This window comes from Grampus griseus, assembly GCF_964374135.1.
Source record: "Grampus griseus genome assembly, chromosome: 2".
In the NCBI taxonomy this organism is placed as follows: Eukaryota; Metazoa; Chordata; class Mammalia; order Artiodactyla; family Delphinidae; genus Grampus; species Grampus griseus.
The window spans coordinates 44,299,439-44,322,029 of NC_139018.1; the positions used below are offsets into that span (position 1 = coordinate 44,299,439).

The 22,591-nt window shown below is 39.1% G+C and overlaps 1 protein-coding gene across 3 annotated transcripts in view; it reads right to left on the reverse strand.

The window, feature by feature from the left end:
* Positions 1-1,139: 1,139 nt before the first annotated feature.
* The window catches only part of TMEM260 (transmembrane protein 260), a gene marked incomplete at its 5' end in the record, with an annotated part of 61,220 nt that continues 39,768 nt past the window's right edge, over positions 1,140-22,591 (reverse strand). Inside the window, 7 exons of one of the 3 annotated variants that reach the window (XM_082647956.1) lie at positions 1,140-3,439; positions 7,823-7,913; positions 9,657-9,710; positions 11,191-11,367; positions 16,983-17,131; positions 19,845-20,016; positions 22,360-22,529. In XM_082647956.1, coding sequence (XP_082504082.1) covers positions 3,185-3,439; positions 7,823-7,913; positions 9,657-9,710; positions 11,191-11,367; positions 16,983-17,131; positions 19,845-20,016; positions 22,360-22,529 — 1,068 coding nt within the window. In that variant the 3' untranslated portion in view covers positions 1,140-3,184. The remainder of the gene's footprint in view (positions 3,440-7,822; positions 7,914-9,656; positions 9,711-11,190; positions 11,368-16,982; positions 17,132-19,844; positions 20,017-22,359; positions 22,530-22,591) is intronic. The other 2 variants (XM_082647958.1, XM_082647957.1) reach the window with 2 other exon arrangements.

Here is a 22,591-nt window from a genome sequence, read left to right on the forward strand (position 1 = left end):
CTTTAAGTATAATAAAAAGGCTAAACATCATGGTTCTGTCATTAGAAAGGACTACGAATATAGGCAGAAATAACATTTCACAATTTCTATTAGAAGACTTCAAAATAGGACACTAGTCATCGACTCACTTCTATTTTGGCTGCATTTTGAGTCATAGAACAAAAGCATTAAAAAAAAAAAAAAGGATCCTTTGAAAAAACAAAGAGAAGAGGAAAGTCAACAGCAAGAAGCAAGCATACCTCCATCAGCGGGAACAGGGCTGGGGAGGTTTGTTAGGGAACGTGGAAGCCACAGTCTCCCTCTCCACTCGCTCTCTGGTGTGTGCCAGCCTCGGTGCCGGGCAGGAGGGCACCACAGCATGTGGAGAGGCAGACAGTTTTGCTGGCTCCTACTTGCTCCTCAGGCCAAAGTCCAGGCAGAACTTGGCCTTGCAGGGTTCCTGTCATCCTGCCAACCCTCGGCACTCCAGGGACACTGCTAGGAGAATGCCAGCCAAAAGCTGCAGAAGTCACCTCCTTCATGTCCTCTTCCATGTCGGGGATTAGACTAAAGGATACCCCTTCTGTCAGATTTTATGGTGTTTGTGTACTAGCCAAGGAGAAGTAAGAGAAAGGAAAAGAAAGCAACTTGTTTAACCTCACACAGTAGAAAGGAAAGAATTCTTCAAAAAGTAGTTGGTCTGGGAATGAAGCCCAACATCCCAAAAATCTCAGCTCAGTCTGCTCTTTTTTCATTCACTGCTGGTTTTTGGAAATTTAAATGATTATGATCCTGTCTACTGTGGGCCATCATATCATTGCTTCCTCAAACAGAGAGTGGTCCAAAGCCACTGATGCACAAATACAGAATTATCTATGTACCATCAGACAACAGTCAATACGCAAAGCATATTCAGGCATATATGTAGTACCACATTATAGACACATTTAAAATGCAGATATTTTCAAAAAGAGGCCCTCATTTTCCATTCTTAAGGCCATAAATAGGAAATATTACTCCAACACCAGATGTGTATGTAGATGCTGTAATAATATTTACATATTATTCCATATACAATATGTAGGTGTTCAAAACCAATATGATCATCTCACATACGCATGCAATCTCTTTTCTGAAATAATAAAGACAGTGCATTTTCAGGGAACGCATATATGAATTTTATTGTACTCTTTTAAAAGAAAAGTGGAAATCATCATCTTATATAATTCTTTCAAATGGATCAACTTAGACAATTTATCAATGCTTCCTTAAATTTTTACACCACACTGCACTCCAACAGGTTTTTGTTTTAAGGTAAACCAGGTTTTTGGTTCTTCCCTGTGGAGAAGTTACTTTCAAGTCAGTGAAAGTTCTTGGCCCATGATTAAAAGTCTTTGCCAATTAGTACTCAACAACTTCAATTCATTTTTTTCTGGTTCAAGATGAGTAGGAGCCTAATAAGGCTGTGATAAAAGGGCAAAAGGCACCGAGAGCCAAAAGCGGATTAATGAGCTCCTCCATTTATTTGTCTTCCTAACAGCTGAACTGTTACAACTATTGACACTCTTCAAAAGGTTCCGCTCTGAACCCCGTCCAGGCACTGCAGGCTCCAATGGACATCTTCAAATCCAGAGAATGGAGGGGCAAGAGCTTCCCCTGTGTGATGCCAAAACCAACAAAGCCCCATGGATCAGGTAATGAAACTTCAGCTTTTCCCCCTTTGAGATTTATTTACTGGCAGCTGACAAGGGGCAAATTCAGCTCGAATTGTGCAGTCAAGGCCCTGTCAAGCTTTTAGAGGCACCCTTGTCTTGAAGCACCTTCATGACTGGCATTTCACTCAAAAGCCCTCGGCACTGGTCCTTAACAGCTTATGACATCACAAAGGACACTCCAGACAGATGCCTACATGGCATCCTGCAGCATTTTAAAAGAGAATTAGTGGTTTTAATTATGGTCGTAGTATGAAAGGGAACCATGCAAGCTCCACAGGAGACCTTTGATCAGACCCTTTTGCTAGTACAATGCCACGGAACTGTGACTATTCCTGGTAAGGGGCCTTTTCTTGCTGAATGACTCACCAGTGATCTTTGAATGCAGACAAGCTTCTAGCCCTCCCTCTTCATTAGTGAGCATTTCTATACAGGGGCCTATATAGTTCTTGGAGTCTAGGAGCTATACAATTGGGGGGAAAAGAATCCCTACAGATTCAGGCCTCTACTTAGGAAGTGCTGAAGGACTCTGAGTGACTTTATTCATTAAAACAGGTTGCTATTAATTAACTGTCATAATAAAATAAAGAACTATTATTTGCATTTCTTACTATGTTCTCTTTAGTAATATGTATAAAAGATGCTTGTAACAGAAATGAATTTATTGAACCACTTCCCCACACCCCCCGAGCCCCTGCCCTTTTTTTTTTTTTTTTTTGGCATTTTGGCAGCAGGACTAATTATTGGGCCCAGATTTATGAGCCCAAATGGAAGTAAAACATGAATATAAAATTAATTAAGGAAAGACAAAATCCTTTTTACTTGCCAATCAGTTTAAGCAACTGAAAAAAAAGCAAACAACAATTAGCTTAATTTTTTAGTGATTTCAGAGAATGATCTAAGACAATAAAACCCCAACCTTTTCAAAATACCATTTGGTTGGTATTTAGTTTGAAGTGTGAGATTATGTAACAACCACAGCTACTCAAAAAAAAAAACAAAAATACACAACAGTATTCTAACTTGAAGCATAACAAGATTCATTCTTAAAAAAAATGATTTCACTTCTTGAAAACAAAGAATGTTTTTGGTATGGTATTAATGTTTGAAGAATTTAATTTCAATCCCAATCCCAATAAGCAGGGCCCTTAAGATTCATGGTCAATATTTTAAGTATATGAAAACAGTTCATTCTCTTCTAGAATCTAATCGAGCAACTCATTTGGTGAAAGACTGTGGAAGTAGGAAGATTTTTCAAAATATTCTCGCTGAAATGCTAATTCAGTAACATGGGCTAAATAGAATTTGCATAAATAGCACATCTCGGTCTCTAACCGCCCCCCCCCCACCTCCGAAACAGTACGGCTGCACCATGTACTTATATCTGGGAGATGACTTAGGCCCCCATTTTTTTATGCTGTTTCTTTTCTTGGATGAAAAACTTCTAGATTTTGGAAGCCAAACGCCAAGCAGGTTTTTCACAGTGTGCTGTCTCAGCCATTTTTCATATTTCTCAGACTTTGCAGTTCTTTTCTTAGGTGTTTTAGAGCAACTGAAATATCGGCCAGCTGTGGATCATTCTGGGCCTTCTGAGTGTAGAGATGGAAGTGTCTGATGGTTTCAGATAACAAGACTTCAGGGTCTGCACCTCCTTCCCGAAGGCGCAGCATCCGTTCACAGGCGATGGCATAGTTCTTATGCCAGTTCACTGGATGTTCCTTTCGTAAATAGACAATCTCCTTATAAAGCTGGAAGACAGCAAAAATGTTGGTATTCCATTGTTATCCCTTGACTTTTTTCAAAAAAAAACACAGAAAACACAGAGAAATTAGCACAAGAAAAAAAAAATCCAACCAGCCTGCAGTAAAAATCTAATTGTTGCTAGGCCATGCAGAAAATGCAAGGATGTTACTATAATTATTACAGTAGCAGGAGGCACATGTGCTTCATCTAAAACTGCTTCTGGGGTTTTTTGGATGTTGCAGAGGGAACCTAAGACACACTGTGTCAGGACAAAATGCTGTTCCTCCAGAAAGATGTTCTGAGAAAGGGATTTAGTTCTAATTCATGGAAAGCTATTTACTCAACAGGCAGAAAGGATGAAACTCTAAATTTAGCTATAGGAGAAAAAGATAGCTTTCTTTAGAAAACTGCACGGAAAAAGAACTTGAAGAAATTTAAATTTTGTCCCTCATTTTTACATAAATTTCTCTCTATATTATAAACAACAGTAATAACAATAGTGACAATAAAACACATCAAACAAATCCAGCATCAAACAGACTGGGCATAATAGAATTTAAGAGACATCCTTAAAGTGAGATATTGAAAATCTTCAGAGTGTCCTAAAATTACAATTTTCATAGTTAAAACTTTGCCCACAGGAATTCAGAGTTTTGTTTTTCAATATCAGAGATAGTATTAATTGGATAGTTAGAATCTTTAATATTGATTTTTCCAGAGGAAAAACATCAAAATTTAACAAATAAACCAAAAAGTAGACGCAAATCTACAAAACAGAATATTATCCTTGCATATTTGGGCATTTCACAGCCTTCTTGGGGATTATCAAATTGGAGTCAGATCCACAGGCACTTGAGTTAACCAGTAGCCTCCGTGAGAGCACAGGACAAGCAATGATGCTTTCTCCAGGGACAAGGGCTTTCTGAATTAGAACTATACTCATTACATCATCCAGTTGAAAGGGACCCAATTGTATTATCTATTTCCCCAACCCCTACTCCAGAGCAGACAAATGCTTACCTAATCTGTTTCAAAACAACATCCCCATGAAAAAGTCCCCAATCCGTATGTGATATGTCATTTTGATATTTAATAACCCTCAGGCCTCAAGCTGCCTTTTAAAGCTATTTTCCCCTTAGTTCTCTTCACTCCATAAAATAGGAGAGTCACCTCGCACTTTCATAGACATCAAAGCTATTAAGTCAGCCTCCTACCCGTTTATTTTCTTGGTAAAATATTCAAAGCTTCTCTACCTTTCCTCATAGTTTTTGGCTTTTTTTTTTTTCCCTATCTGTTGCTCCTCTTCCCAAGCCTCCCTCTGATGAGGGACATCTGTAAACTGCATGGCAGGCTGCCCGGAACAAAGCAGGTGCTCAGGAACTGCTCAGGTTCTTTTCTTCCCCAAGTTTTCAAAATCCTGATAAGGTTCTGGAGTGCAAGACAGACGCTAGCACTTCATTTCCCAATGGCTCAAGAGAATAAGAGGCAGCTCATGACCTCCCTGCTTCAGTCTGCAGACATCAGAACAACTACGCTACCCTTTTCTAGAACATCGACTCATTCTGGATGGCCCATTAGGCCACATGTGCTGTATCTTAAGAAGCTAAGAGTCATTTCTCATCATGTGGAATTACATTTCCCCTTCTAGGCGTGTATCACTGTGACATTAGTGTTAGTGGAACGTATTCTGTCTTGGGGGGAAATCTTCAATGTATCGGATGTATTCCTAAAGATAACAAAGATCATTCTTGCTCTCTCACTATACCTGAACTTAATGTCCTGTATAAGCTATTGAGCAGGATAATTTAATAATAACAAAAATATCTTTTATAGCTAACAAGACTGTTCTTGAAAAACCTGTACTAGGGGCTGATTTGTGTTGACCCATGGAGTACTTGGCCTCATTTGTCTTGCAAATGGTGTCACACATCTGGAGACATATGTGAAGAAGATACCTATAGACTGCTACAGACTTGTGTTCACTGAACAGAGTAAAGCTTACAGGCCCAAAGGGACAATAAATCCATGAATTAGCTTCAGTGGTGGCCTAACAACTGACCATGGAACAGATCACTGATGAGAATATAAAATATTAGTTAAGTCTCAGATTTCTCCCAACTAAATACTACTTGTTTTTCACAGAATTATACAGGGTATTAGAGATGAACCGGATATGACCAGGATATGAGAGATAATCTATAAAGTTTACAGTCCACTTTTTTTTTAAAGAAAAAATAGAGGTCTGGAAAGGTTAACTGGCTCACAGTTGACAGTGAATGGTGGAGCAGGCCTTGAACCTGGACCTCCTGACTGCCAGATAGCACTCCAGCATGCCGCTTCCTATAACTAGTCCCTGGCTGTCCTTGAGTGGGCACCTAGGAGGTTTCCACCTTTGTCCCTGTGGTTCCGTCGTTACGGACTGTCAGCCCTCCCCCACTTTCTCACTACCCTGCCCCACATCTGCCTGGCCAGTTCCTTCTGATCTTTCAGGATGACACTGCGGTGACATCTCCTCTAGAAGCCTTCCCTCCCTTCCTCACCAGCCCCTCCCCAGAAGGCTGTACTCATGTGCTGCTCTCTGCTCCCACTGCACCTCTGCAAACCTCTCGTAACTCTCACGACTGAATTAACTGAGGACCTTATCTTCCACCTCTCTCTCTAGCTTGTGCCTCTTTGACAGCAGGGAATATTCCTGATTGTCTCCATCACAGTATTTGGTACAGACTGGGTGCTCCATAAATGCTCCATGAGTGAATGAATAAATGAATAAACAATGGACCAATGAGCACAAAATTGAGGAGTAAAATCTGTCATACTAATTGGACATCATGCAATTTTGACTCAGCATCAAACAAATGCCCTGGCTGAGTAGATCTACAGCAGCCCAGAGACAGCAGAAATACCTCCTCACTTGCTTAGACATACAGCTCCTGGGCTCTGTTCTTATTGGCCTTCGCCAGGATGTCTATTTCCTACACAGCAGGCTCCAAGACTATCTCTGAAGGTGATGAACAGCCCAGTGCTATAAATCTCAGAAAAGCAGGGACTTGTTAACACAGTGCTACAGCAAAGCAAGCCTCTGCTCTGGACTCCCCTTGCCATCACAGAGGACCAGCTAAGCAAGAGCCTCAGTGTGGCTGGATGTGAAGGCTGTTTGGTTTCCTGGGGCCACATCAGAAGACAGAGCCACTCTCCATGACCCTTTATCTCGCTCATAAAATCCCAACCAGGGCTTCCCTGGTGGCACAGTGGTTAAGAATCCGCCTGCCAATGCAGGGGACACGGGTTCAAGCCCTGGTTCAGGAAGATCCCACATGCCCCGGAGCAACTAAGCCCGTGTATCACAACTACTAAGCCTGCGCTCTAGAGCCCGCGAGCCACAACCACTGAGCCCGAGTGCCACAGCTACTGAAGCCCGTGCGCCTTAGAGCCCGTGCTCCACAACAAGAGAAGCCACCACAATGAGAAGCCTGTGCACTGCAACGAAGAGTAGCCCCTGCTCGCCGCAACTAGAGAAAGCCTGTGCACAGCAACGAAGACCCAACGCAGCCAAAAATAAATAAATAAAAAAAAATAATAAAAATTAATTAATTAATTAAAAAAAAAGAAATCCCAATCAGCCACGGCCCGATCATTTCAAGTGCAGCCAGGGTCATGATTTTGCGTAGAGGGCAACCCATCAGAACTTGTTTCTTTTTTTAAATAAAGCCATCATATTAGTTTCCTATTGCTGTTGTAACTAATCACCACAAATGTAGTGGCTTAAAACAATATAAATGTATTATCGAATACTTCTAGGGGTCAAAAGTCATAAAAATGAAGGTTTTTGTAAAATCAGCAGGGCTGTGTTCCTTCTGGAGGCTCTGGAATCTATTTCTTTGCCCTTTCCAGCTTCCAGAGACTGCCTGCACTCCCAAACTTGTGGCCCCTTCCTCCATCTTCCAGGCCGTACGTGTGGCAATCTTTTAAGTCTTTCTCTCTGACCTCTGCTTGCAATGCCACATCTCCTTCTCTGACTCTGACCTTCCTGCCTCCTTCTTCTAAGGACCCTTGTGATTACGTTGGGCCCACCCGGATAATCCAGGATAATCTCCCCACCCAAGATCCTTAATCACATCTGCAAAGTGCCCTTTGCCATGTAAGGCCATATATTCGTAGGTTCTGGAGATTAGGACATGAACTTCTTTCATTAATCTGCAGACCACAGCCATTTACTTTAGATATTATTTGTGATACACATGACTATTTTTCCATTTATACTGCTTTATAATGCCAAATAAAGCTGGAAACAAAAAAGTAAAAACTCTACTGTGATACAGCCTTTCTCCATCCCAAACAGCCACCACCCTCCCACCAAATAAATTTATATATGTAAAAGTACAACATACGTCATACGCGTGAGTGTAGAGCTGAGCTTTCACATTTGAAGGCAAACTTGCAGTTTCTGCCAGGTTAAAGATGAAGAACGGTGTTTTCATCCTGGGAGTGGGAGGGTGTTCATGTCAATTTTACATTCAAAGCTAAATCTGCCAGACTTTTCCATTGATAAGGAACATACAAAACCATTTATTGTATTCTTTTCACTTCTCTCGTATTAATAGTTTACTCTGAACCAACGGTAATCCTCCCCCGCCATCCCAAGACACTGCATTCACATCTAGTGCCAAATCTTAGAAAAAAGCTTATGTTCATCATCCCTACTGTACATCATCTTCCCTCCAGATGTACATTTCATTATGCAAGAGCAGCTAGGAGGCGGAGACTTGCTGAGTTTGTCAGCATATCCCTGAAGGTACCCATCGCGATAGTTCATGCCACGTGTGACCACTTCTTCAAAGATGGCTGGACTCTTTGACCACATGAACTCATCCAAATTGTAGTCAGCACACCAATTAAATCAATACCTGCCTGAATAATGACCTGCTTTCTTCTTTTATGTGATTTCTCCCCCAGCTTTCCTGCATTCAGTCACAGTGAGGAATTGTGGAGACATTCGGTGTATCTTTGATTAGTTCTTCAAAGCAACCATTTGTTCCTATAACTGGGCTGATAACTTGCAATATGCAATTTGCTGACTTTTTCAAAAACACTACTGCAAAAACTGTACCTTTTTTGTAATTGTTGTTTTGTCAAGAACCATTTCTTAGCAATGTTTTTTTTTAAAGATTTTTTTGATGTGGACCACTTTCAAAGTCTTTATTGCATCTGTCACAACGTTGCCCCTGCTTTATGCTTTGGCCCTTTGGCCGCGAGGCATGCAGGATCCCAGCTCCCCAACCAGGGATCGAACCCGCACCCCCCGCACCAGGAGGCAAAGCCCCAGCCACTGGACCGCCAGGGAAGTCCCTCTTGACAATTTTTTAAAAAAACCTCTTTAAATGTATGTAAGCCCTTTACACCCTAACTCAATTCTTGGTGCAAAGCACAGTCCCTGGCCCAGAGTGGGCATCAATGCATTTTTACTGGAGGAAGCACTTCATACTTGGTACCCCTGTCTGCATCACTTAAGACTTTTACATTAATATTTAGGCCAAAGTCTGTTAGTGTTATATGTTTTGAATATTTTAAAAGAATGACAGGAACCCAGAGAGTCAAGAGCGTCACCACGAAGTGTTTGTTCCACACAGGAACAACAGGAAAGTACAGTATCTAGCACATGAATAGTCAGATCTCTTTGAACATGTCTGTCTGTTCCATTAGACTGAGCTCCGTGAGAGTAGGAACTGTGTCATATTCATATGTGTAGCTCCCATGCCTAGCACAGTGCCTGGTCTCTACGAAGTTTTCAATAAGTGCTTAAATAATTAACTAGCACATTACACATGGAGACAGGGTTGTAATTATCAACTTCTCCTCAATCAATTACACTCACTTTGGTTTAGTTGAGATAGGAGAGCATAGGAATTAGGAATGTTCCAGAGTCAGACAGGTGTGAGTTTTGGACTCTATTGGTAGAACTATGTGGCCTTGGACAAGTAACCTCTCTACCTCCGGTTTGTTCTTTTGTAAAACGGGGATAATAATAACTTCTTCACAGGTTATCGTGAGGATGAAATGAGATTATGCATGGGTAATGATTAGTACAATCCCTCAAACAAAATAATTACTCATAAGTATTATTTTTATGATCCCCACGCACCACTACTCCCCAGGTGAAAAGCACCAGAGGCTCTTTTGCTGCATTACAAACAGACTGCAAACACACACGTGTACATTATTCACCTGGCTTGCCACATCTCTTCATTGGCCACAGATTCCCAGGAAGATGGAGCAAACCTGCAGTTACAAGAAAACGGTAACATGTTTCTGCTAGCTACCTTTATTGCTGTGGACACGTAATTCTTGTTTTATAATCTTACAAGGCAAATAAAATAGGCTGCATCCTGAAGTACTGATAGAGACCAAAATAACAAACTTATTCTCCTAGAAAAATTTGATCATTAGGAATTTGAGGTTTGGGTAAATGTATTCTTAATCTGCATAATGAGCCCCAGTGCCTCATGGGGGCAAACTAAAGATTAGTGGCAAGAGGCTGGAGGCATTTGGGGAGCCAGCTGTTCCTAAGAACTGTCAGGTGGGTGATGGGGCAGGGCTGAGGCCTGGGTCACTCTATGGACACAGCTAAGAGCCACTGAGCTGTAAAGAGAGGGGACTCCCGGCTTGTATAAATCATTGCTGGAGCTAGGATGCTGCTCCAAAAACACTGGCTGAACCATTTGCTGATTTTTTTTCACTTAATTAAAATTTCTTTTATTATGTATCTATTTTGACAGAATGGAGATAATGAGTGATGCCATGTACCTGTACTGTTGTTAGCTGTTTGGAGAACAGGTGATTTTCTAACTTTTCCTCACAATGGTCACAGAGTACTTTTTTTTTGGCCGCACCGTGCAGCTTGTAGGATCTTAGTTCTCTGACCAGGGATTGAACCTGGGCCACGGCAGTGAAAGCGCTGAGTCCTAACCACTTGACTGCCAGGGAATTCCTGTCACAGAGTACTCTGAGGTAGAACTACTTATCCAGCTCTCGCTGGTGCACAGCAATGTGGTCTATTTGCTCATATTGACTCAAAAAACTTTGGTACCATTTGTTCATATGATCTTGACTGTTGTTCTTAAATTATAAGCAATAATTATCTAATCTTTGAATAATTCATAATTTAAAAAATAGGCAATGGAGACACCTGTCTTCAGATGGTGACTCATCTTCCATATGGGAGAGAGTCAAGTCTAGGAAGAAATGCTTCCAGGAAGACTAATCATGCCCAAAACGACAGACCAAGGCTGATGACAAACAACTGAAGAAAAAGTTACTCAAATCCTAGGCTTCCCTACAGAGGAGTGATCTGCCATTCTTGAAGGAAAAAAATATGAGTTTATGCAGGTGGAAACCATCATGGGCAACAGGGTGAGTGCCTTTTAAAGCTCTGTTGCAGTTAATAAATCTCTTCCACTGTTAGGGTCTAAGCTACAGGATGGTGGACCGTGTAGCATTACAACAGCTGGAGGTGGACGGTGGCACATGTTTAACTACTGTGGTGCCCAATCAACCACCACCGCCCTTCCTCCATCTCCAAGCCTGAGGACAAGAAATATATGTTCTCTTTCTCTATTACAATACTCTGTGGGCAGCAAATAACCATATTAACTAGTAATAAAAAAACACAAAATACATCAAATAATTAAAAGGCATCTCTAAGTTTCTTAGGCACACAAAATGGCTACACACTGATGAAAAACATAACTGCTCTCCATACCTTCCATAGTCTTCAGTCCAGTTATAGATGTTTCTCGTAAGTTTAATCCACTCCTCAGGGTCGAATACAATCTCCGAAGAAACTAATTTGTCACAAGAACCCCATGGCCAAAGTGAATAGTTCTTTTTCCACGTTGGGTCGCCTTCATGAATTCCTATGCAAACAAATGTTTCTTTTCTATTGAAAACAGAAAAATATGCATTTTTAACTTAAAGTTCTAAATGTTGAAGTATAACTCATGAAGGGTCATTTCTGACTCTTTAAACCTTGGTTACCAATAAACCATTTGTGAACACTTTGGTTTATTTAAATCTCTCCCAAATAGATTGTTTTAAATTTACATTGAGGGACTTCCCTGGTGGTGCAGTGGTTGGGAATCCACCTGCTAATGTAGGGAACACAGGTTCGATCCCTAGTCCGGGAAGATCCCACATGCCGCAGAGCAACTAAGCCCGTGCACCACCACTACTGAGCCTGCGCTCTAGAGCCCGTGAGCCATAACTACTGAGCTCGCATGCCACAACTACTGAAGCCCACGCACCTAGAGCATGTGCTCTGCAACAAGAGAAGCCACCGCAATGAGAAGCCCGTGCACCGCAACGAAGAGTAGCCCCCGCTCGCTGCAGCTAGAGAAAGCCCGTGCACAGCAACAAAGACCCAATGCAGCCCAAAATAAATAAATAAATTTTAAAAGTAAATAAATTTACATTGATATTAGTGTAAAAAATACTATTTGGGAGGTTGAGGCGAAGCACACAGACATAAATGATAAAACTACCTGTTTGTGACATTGTAAGAAATCACTTGGGGATAAGCACTGTTACAAGGAACGCTTCTGTAGTTCTGTCTCATGTGTAAATATACATATTATTTGATACCTTTAAAATTTTATAGGTGGAAATATGTCTTCATAGTAGTAGTACTACTACTACTACTACTAATCTCTCCTTCCTCAAATTTCCATGGCATTTTATTTTTAATCTCTTTTAACATTATTTTATTGAACTTGTTATCCTCATTTATAAATCTTTCTGGGAAGCCCAGAAGCATCCTGAGGATAGGCTCTCTATCTCTGAATTAATTCGAAATTCCACATAGCACGATGCATAGCTAATACAGAATATTTGCTGAATAAAATTAATTAGATTTGACTAACTATTAGCATCTTCAAATCCTGCAAAAATTCATAATAGAAATGGTTTAAATAAGCTTGGCTCAAAAACATTATAATTGACTGGTTCTGTTCCAATTTTTGGTGTATACCTTAACAGCTATTACCAAGCAGAAAAATAAAGGAGCATTATTATGAGCAATTCCTTGAAAGTAAAAACTTCATGAACTTTGAAACAAGACACTTCTGGCTTAAATTTTGGATTTGTTCCACCATGTATTACCTCTATGATTTTGGGGAAATCACTTAATTGCCTGTGTCTGGTCTCCTCATCAGTGAAATTGGTATGAACTATCTTTCACAGCTGTTTAAGATTAAATGAGATATCTGACATAAAGTAAAACATAATAGAGTTCTGGTTCTAGGGAAGATGGAGTCATCATATTCTATTCTGTCTCTCTCACTGCACACAACTGTAATTTCTGAACAAAAGACCTGGAACAACTATCTGAAGACTCTGAAAAGTAAATGGTAGAAAGAAGACTGAAGGAAGAAAGCAGAGTTCTAAGTTCCACCAAATCCGCAGTGAGTTTATCCCTTTTCCCCTTCCAGGATTACCTGGCCTGGACTCAAAGGAAGCCTGAAACCCAAAAGTACATACCAAGTAAGGACAGAAAGAACTCCAAGAAAAGCCCGGCCCCCTCCCTTTTTCCTAGTCCAAAGGGCAGGAAAAGGAACTTGTACGGACTGAGGAGAGCAGAGGAAATCCCCAGGATGTTTTCCCTTCTTTCCTTCCCTGGGCACCGGGCAATACTGTGCCAGCAGCAGCACAGTTACAGCAGTGGCAGCTGGGCAGGTCCCTATAGCTCTGAGGAAGGGGAACACTTCTTACTAATCAGAGGAGCTGTGGTTCCAAAGGTTGGGAGCAAATTCCTATTACTCCTCGACTGGGTGAACTTGAAGACAGATCAAGAGAAATTATACAATTTAAACAAAGAGAAAAAATATTGAGAAAAATGTACAGAGTTTAGGCACCTGTGGGACAATATCAAAAGGTCTAACATTGGTGTCATCAGAATCCCAGAAGGAGAAGAGAAAGAAGGTGGGGCAGAAAAACTACTTAAAGAAATAATGTCAGGAAGCTTCCAAATTTTGTGAAAGACATAATCTTTCAGATTCGAGATACTCAGTAAATCCCAAGGAGGTTAAACTCAAACAAAGTCATGCCCAGATACATCATAATCAAACTGCTGAAAACTAAAGACAAATAAAAAATCTTTTTTTTTTTTTTTTTTGTGGTATGCGGGCCTCTCACTGTCGTGGCCTCTCCCATTGCAGAGCACAGGCTCCGGACGCGCAGGCTCAGCGGCCATGGCTCACGGGCCCAGCTGCTCCGCGGCATGTGGAACCCTCCCGGACTGGGGCACGAACCCGTGTCCCCTGCATCGGCAGGCGGACTCTCAACCACTGCGCCACCAGGGAAGCCCAATAAAAAATCTTGAAAGCAGCCAGAGAAAAACAACACATTTCACACAAGGGAAACAATGATTTGAATAACTGCAGATTTCTCATCAGAAACCATGCATGTCAAAAGGATATAAAATAACATTGTTAAAGTGGGGGGGAAAGAAAAGAACTATCAAGCCAGAATTCCATATCCAGAAATATCCTTCAAAAATGAAGGTGAAATAAAGACATTTTCAGATACAGGAAAACTAAGAGAATTCACTGCTAACAGTCTTGCTCTAAAAGAAATGCTAAAGGACTAATTTCAGATGAAGAGAAATGATACAAGAGGGCAGCCTGGAATATGAGGATTGCAGGAAGAGCAACAGATCTGGTAAATATGTGGACAAATATTTTAGATTATCTTTTCTCTTAGATTTTAAAATATATGTATGAGGGTTGAAAACAAAAATTATCACACGTCTAATATATTTGACAACTCAATCAAAAGTGGGGAGGTTAAAGGAACTTATATGCCACTAAGGTTTCTACAGTTCACTTGAAGTAGTAAGTAGATTGTAAAAAGTTAAGTATGTCTGTATACTGTAATTCCAAGAGCAACCACTGAAAAAATTTACCAAGAGACATAGTAAAAATAATTTAACATGGAATACTAGAAAAAATCAAAGTATCCCAAGAAAGCAGGAAGGGAAACAGTGGAATGAAAAACAGAGAAACAAACAGAAAACAAATAGTAAAATGATAGATGTACATCTAAAACATATCAATATTTACATTAAATGCAAATGATCTGAATACACAATGAAAACATAGACACTGTCAGAATGGATAATAAAACAAGAGCCAAATATGTACTGTCTACAAGAAACCCACTTTAAACGTGACATAGGTGGTTAAAAGCAAAAGGATAAAGAGAAATACCATGAAAACACTAATCAAATTAAAACCAACCAAAAACCCAGAAGGATTTTTTTCTAAATATAGAAAAAGGTGCAAATGCAATTCAACGAAGAAAGAATAATGTTTTCAACAAATGATATTCATATGCAAAAAAAGACCTTTGTTCTAAGCAATACCCTTGCAAAGTTAACTCAAAAGGGGCCATTGATCTGAAATGTAAAACATAAAACTATAAAACGCTTAGAAGAAAACATGAGAGAATCTTTGTGACCTGGTATTAGGCAAAGAGTTCTTAGATATGAGATCAAAAAGTATGATCTATAAAATAAAAAATGATAGTTGGATTTCATCAAAATAAAGCAACTTTTATCTGCAAAAGACACTTTGAAGAGAACAAAAAGACTGGGAGAAAATATTTATGAATCACGTATTTGACAAAGGATTTGAATCTAGAATATACACAGAACTCTCACAACTCAATAGTAAAAAAACAAATAATCCAGTAATCCCACTCCTAGGTATGAAAACATATTTACACACAAACGTGTACATGAATGTTTATAGCAGCTCTATTCACAAATGCCCCAAACTGGAAACAACCCAAATGTCCTTCAACAGGTGGATGGATAAACTGTAGTACATCCATACAATGGAATACTACTCAGTAACGAAAAGGAATAAACTATTGATATACAACAATAACTTGTATGGATCTCCAAGGCATTATGCTAGTGAAATATGCTGATGTCAAAAAGTCACATACTTTATGAGTCCATTCATATGACATTCTGGAGAAGTTAAAACTATAGGAACAGAGAATAGATCAGTGGTTGTGAGGGTTAGGGCTTCGGGGACAGTATGACGACACAGGACAGCGAAAGGGAGTTTCTGGGGTCATGGATGTGTTCTGTATCCTAATTGTTCCTATCCACTTGGCAAATTCTTACTTAGCCTTTAAGTCTCCAACATTTTATCCATACCACTATTATCATGCTTGCCAGCTGATACTATAACTTATCAGTTTCATGTTTAAGGTACCACTTGACACCTCTCTGAAAGACTGCGACAGCAGGGATTCACACCCATGCATCTGCAGCTAGTATAGGTCTTGGGACATTTTGAATACCCAATATTTATTAAATAAATACTGCATGAATGCCCCTGGGAAGAATTAATTGCTTCCCCATCCATGCTCCCAGAACACTTGGCTTATACTGTCAATTAAATCATCTATTTAGTAAACACACATTGAACATTTACTGTCTCTCACACTTTACAAGGCTTTGTTAGTATAGAGCTTATGCCATCATATTATGGCCAATTGTATTCATATCTGTGTGTAGATACAACTAGATTGTAATCTTACTTAAATCTGGAACTGTCTCACTTTATTGCCTAATACAAACTGGTACATAGTAGGTTCAATTAATGTTTATAAGGTTGGATTAAATAAAATTCACCAAAAAATGCTGATTTGGAGATGTTAATTGTTAACATTTTATTCCACAATAGAACAATTAAATATTACTCTCATAGCACATTTATACCTATCACCTTCATATTACTTCATGAGCCAGAGTAAACTCCAGGCTCTGAACACCAGAAGTACCACATCATTAGGTTCTTGGTAAGGAATAGTTCAACTTTTACAAAGAATTTCTGAAGTCCCCTTTATAAGAGAATAGAAATTATGAAATAAGTTTTCTTCTTCACGCTCTGGACAATCCCAAGCATTTCACGGACAGGAAAAATGTAACACTCTACCACTGAAGGAGTTATTTATTCTTGACCTTAACTATGAATAATTTTATGTTCTCAAGTATAGAATTCACAATTCTCATATGTTATCTCAGCCAACATAACTGTAGGTGTTTTTCTTATTTATAAAAATGGCTTATCCTTTAGAAAAAAATCCTTAAGCTATTTTTATATAGTGATTATTCCTGGAAAACGTTTGCATTAAACTTAAAAGGGGGCCATGGTGTTGATCAGGGGGAAACTATAATTGCTTGCGATCTACCTGCAATGATTTCAAGTAGGCAGGCACATCTCCAATTTCTCTGAATTGTACTAAGATCTTATTTGCTATTCTTGCTAATCTGTCTTTATTTTTCTTTTACCCAGAACAATAACATTTATTTCTGCCTGGCCTCATTTATGCACAGATATTCAATTTAATTACAGAGATAATCTCACCGGTGACAGGGAAATAGGTGTAGAAAATTGGTCTTTTGGATGAAGCACAGCTGCTACATAAACAATTTTAGAAAAGCTTAAGATTTTAGAAAAGCTATTATATGAAAAGAGTGCTTACAGTTTATTTACTTCAAGAAAATGATAAAGATTAAATGTGACCATTCCACTAGGTAATATTCCTTCCACAGGATTCCACCGGTTCCCAGGAAATTTGACGCCTGGTAAATGCTTTGCCATCTTGGGTAAATACCACTCATAAGTCATCATCTGCCAGAAAGATAAAATATGGTATCATGCTTTTAATATGTTTCTTTAAAAAGAATCAAGTTTATCAAGGACAATGAAAAGGTTCTAAAATGTGGAGGTACTCATTAAATATAAACATAATTGAAAAGTACATACAAATGCAACTGAGGTATGTGGCACTGACTCTTCTTCTAATGCCTTAGACCTTAGGTTTCATGCCTTCAATTATAACTATCAGCCATCAATAAAAGCAGCACCTAGTTTCACTTACCTCCATGCATTTGCCAGACTACCCAGAATGACCTCCCGCTCTCATGCCTAGAGAGTGTACTGAGCTTTCGGAACCAGCTTAAACACCACTGCCTCTCAGATGCCCTCCCCAGGTCCCATGCTCTTATAGCACTTTGTACCTACCTCAGTTATAGCTCTTAGCCTATTCCTCACTAGACTGCAAGCTCCTACATGAAAAGGGCTGTTTTCATCTCACTGCCTCTGCGCCTATCACATTGCCTGGCACAGAATACTTCCCAAACTATGTTTGCTGGACCTGAAAAGTCTTTCTGATGGCCAGACTAGACAACCTAGGCAAAATACAGAGACGTGTCATTACTCTGTTCTTTCATTCATTCATTCATTCATTCAAAAAACAAGTATTGCTCACCTATAATGAAGAAGATATCAATCCCTGCCCTTGAGAAGCTCAATTATATGATAACCTAGGCCTCAAAATTAAAAACCCTTTGGCTAAATTATCTGAATTTATTAGTAGCTCCAAATTAATTACATAGTCTTTTGATTAAAATAAATCATTAGTATCAAAATTTTTTTCTTAATTCTATACTTAATATATACTTCATTCTATACTTTTATATGTACAGATTTCTTTTTTTTTTTTTAAAGAAAAGACTCCTATTTACACCTTCAAAGCTTCATTAAGTTTGGATATCATCGTTTGAGCAATTATGCTTATGTTTCACTTGTCTATACAAATCATTTAACTAGAAGTGACAAATTAATTTTAATCTAAGTGTACATTGTAAATACTCAAAAAATACTTATTGAATTAGTTTATTACCCAATAGTTTCAGTTCTTGGCTATAGAAACATTAACTACCCACTGTGTGCTATGGCCTTACTCTTTCTAATTTAATTCTCATAATAACCTTATTATGTGAGAATAATTAAGTTATATCAGACACTGTTGATTGCCCACTCAACAGCCAATCCTTTCCAACTAACACAATCCTGGTTTTAATCAGGTAGTTCTAGTCATTCTCCTTTGCTAGTGAGTAGTTTAGGAGTGGTCAAGTGACCCAATACTGGTTAGTGGGGCCCAAGTAGAGGTCTGCTGGGGGCATCTGGGGTACATGTTACTCCCAATACAGAGAGAGAGAGAGAAAGAGACCCCAGGAGAAGCACTTTGCATGTGATGTTTGGAACCAGGCATCCATCAGTTCAAGAGACCTGCAGAAAAGCTGCCCCAGAACACTGTCATCATGGAACTGTTTGTATTATCAATCCTAAAACCTCCTCTCTCCAGACTACTTGTCTTATGAGATTAAAAACTCCATAGTTTAAGCTACTCTTTAGTCAGGGATTTTGTTCCTTACATTCAGAAGCATCCTAACTTACTTATCTAATGATCATTTCCATTTTATAGATAAGGAAACAGAAGCTCTGAGAGGAAAAATCAATAGACCCAAGTCACACATCCAAGGAAGTGAGAGGATGAGGACTTGAATTTGGGTCTAATTAACTTTGAAATCCAAGCTTCTCAATCATAGTAGCTGTCATCCCAAATAGTATTTAAAATCATATTATGATACCATATTTTCAACAAATGATCTAGCTTTGGTCAGACGCTAGACTGAAGATAAAATTAATCATTTGTGTACATGATATAAATGCAAACTCCTTCTAAAAATATGTGTAATTTTCAAATTTCCCTATATTTTCAAATCTGTTTATAGTGTTCTCAAAAAATTTTAATTATTCATTAATTGAATGAAATTTATTAAGTAAGTATTGTGCCTAATAGTTTGCTCAAACTAAATGTATTTTTTCAAGGTTAAGAATTTCTCTTTTCCTGACAACCGTTCTAAAAACACCAGAGAAAGATTTGTTCCCTTTAACTATTTATGGCTTAAACAATAAACCCTATAGTTTACCTATATTTTTTTCAGTTCAAGAAGATTGTTTTAATAGACCTTGAAATTTTCACAAGTCTTCTCCAAAAATACTTTTGTCTTAAGATCAACAAAATTTACAAATAAATTCTATAGCAGAATTGTGGTTAATAATTTCTATTTTGCATGAAATGTATACCAACCTGCAGTATGACTTATTTTATAGTCAGCCTAATTTAATTTAATCCCTGGATCACTAGGAAGTGTTCATTTGAATGGCTGAGTTAGCTGGATGTAAAAGAACAATTTAGAAATAAATTTACAACACAACATTGTCATGGTCTGTCACGTGAACTACAGACCTAGGATGCTGTTTGAATCTAATATGAAACACATTAATTCTTAGAACATTCAGTTTAAAAAGGAAAGAAGCAACTCATGACTTTTCCTATTAGTTAAAATAAATAAAAGAATGTGATATATATTTTACCTAAGAGTGATCATAGAAACTGTACCCACTCAATGTTTAAAAAAAAATAGTTCTTTAAAAAGCATGTTTTAAAATGATGGCTACTACTATATTCTAAGTGTATCTTTCATATACTTACTTCCTGATCCACTAATGAAATATCTGGCCTCAGTCCCTCACAATAATGCATGTAACGGAGAGAATTCCCTGGCAGATCTCCTCTGAGTAAGATAATTGCATCATGAGGCATAGAGGCTAGAAGATTCTTTGCAAACTTATCGATCACATAGTTGGTCCTTTGGTCACAAATGCTAAATAAAAGGATTACAAAATATTAAAATAGCAACACATTGTTTTAGTTTTAATAAGACTGGGCTTATTTCCTGCTCCATTCCTTTCCCATCACACAATCTACATTTAGTGCTTTAAAATATTCTAACATATCTTCTAAGAGGATGCATATATTTGAAAAGGGAACACTATTAACTGGGGAAAAAAAAGAAGGAACTAATTGTGCAACTGAGAAAAATCAGCATACTGCTTTAATTCTGGAATTCATTATCATTTCCATAAAAAAGGCAATCAGTTAGTGGTCAATAATAAGTACTTTTTTTCCTAAAAGCATATCCAATTTCACTAAAAAGAAGTAAGGTTTCTGATTCCACTTGGAGTTTAAGGTAATTTCATGTTAATTCCATTTAGCTCAAAGGAATTTTCAGAAATGCAAAAGGAAATCTGCCAGTTTCTGGCATAAATTTGCACGTTTGTCTGACTCTCTTGCACATAGAGGTTGATCCTTTCCACCACTTCCCTGGACCAAAGACTCCCTGTGTTCCTCTCTCCCTTCTAGACTGAGAAATCACTAGAGAATGAGACCAATGAGAAAGAAGGGAAGGAATAATTTGTTGAGATATTTACTTCTCTCCAGGCATAATCTGCCATTGCCAACAACAGCAGTACAACTCTTTTCAGGGATGAAGTGGACTTTCTAACTTCAAAGAAAAAACTGGCATGAATTCTGAGAGCTTTCCGTGAAAAAAGAAAAAGAATACAAGAAAGGAAACGCATCAAAAAACAGAAGAAGCAATGTCCTTCCTGTTATTATCAGGTCCATTACATGTAATGGTACTGAAAAACACAGCCTAAAGTTGAATCACTGGGTTAGCATCACAAAGCAAATGAATACTTCCGGAAACAAAATATTATCCTTGCCTTTGTAACTGATGCAACCATTTTCTACTGTGATTCCCTACATTGCAGGGTGATGCCTCACATTTTGCCACCCAGGAAAGTTGCTGTCTATTCCATTCACCTGGGGTAAAAAAAGAATCAAAACCAAACCAAACCACCCAGTCTGTGCAGGCATCCCTGGTGTGGAACTGGAATTGCCCTAAAGACCTGAGCCACGAGAAGACTGGGATAAAAAAGGGTGAGTGGAACTTCCCTGGTGGCACAGTGGTTAGGAATCCGCCTGCTAATGCAGGGGACACGGGTTCGAGCCCTGCTCCAGGAAGATCCCACATGCCGCGGAGCAACTAAGCCCATGTGCCACAACTACTGAAGCCCGCGCGCCTAGAGCCCGCGAGCCACAGCTACTGACCCTGCGCTCTAGAGCCCGTGCGCCACAGCTACTGACCCTGCGCGCCTAGAGCCGGTGCTCCACAAGAGAAGGCACCGCAATGAGAAGCCCTCGCACCGCAGTGAAGAGGAGTCCCCGCTCGCCATAACTAGAGAAAGCCCGTGCACAGCAATGAAGACCCAGTGCAGCCAAAAAAACAAATAAATAGTTAAGGTTTTTTTTTAAAAAAAGGGTGGGAAACACACTATGGGCTCGGCAAACCCTTCTTGAACTTGGAGTTGTATCTGGGACCTGCATCCCCTTCCCACAAGGCCTCCTGGTGACACAGCCTTCCTAACACCGGCTCTTCCTCAGTATTATAAAGAACATCAGTTTTTCAAGTTAAGTTAAAAGGGGGAGTGTAACCTTTTAAAGTACCAATCAAATCTCAGTGTAACAAAACTCCAGTGGACTCTTCCACTTCTGTAATGTTTACTCAATACTGCCGCAAATAAATGAACTACCATCTAAACTTTTACATCTTTTATGTTAGACTGAAGTTTTCATTATAATGGTTATTAAGCAGATTTTGAAAAACACATATAATACTAATAATGCATCAGGGCTAAGAAACTTCTAGAACTTTGATTATTTAAAATACTTAATATACACTACTACAGAGACTACGAGATAAGGGCCAAGGATTACTCAAAAGATGAAATCTTTGAAGCATAAAGTGAATTATTTTAGGGCACACAAAAAAACCCCAAATGTCTTTAGTCTCCATCTAAGTGGTATTTCAGATCATGGAATTTTAGGTACACTCCAGATTCTACAAAGTATCTCTAGGATTCCTTAGTGGAAAATATACAGAGTGTTTACATGCACCAGCCAAAACCTTGTTTGCAATGGCCTGAAACTACACATTACTCATGCTGAGAGTCTTGTTCAAAAGTTTAAGAACCACTGCATTCAGACCAAGCTGTCTCACTTTGAAAACTAGTGGAAGTGTAAAAATAAGACAAACCCCTAGAATCTAAATATCCAAACGCCTCTGGCTTGAATGCTACTTTTCATAAAAATAACCAGGTGTTACCTATAGTTAGAATATATTTGGTAAATTACAAAAAGAGTTGCTGAAAGCCATTCCAGACACTGAAGCCCATTGGTGTTCAGTACTCGGTTACTCTCAGAAACAAGTGCAGCCAAACCGATGCCAGCGAGGACAGCCACCACTGCATTGCTCTGCATCCAGAACCGTTCCACCTGTGAAAGAGGCATGCAAACAGTGCGTCCAGTTGACTGGTTCATGCAATCAATCAGGTATT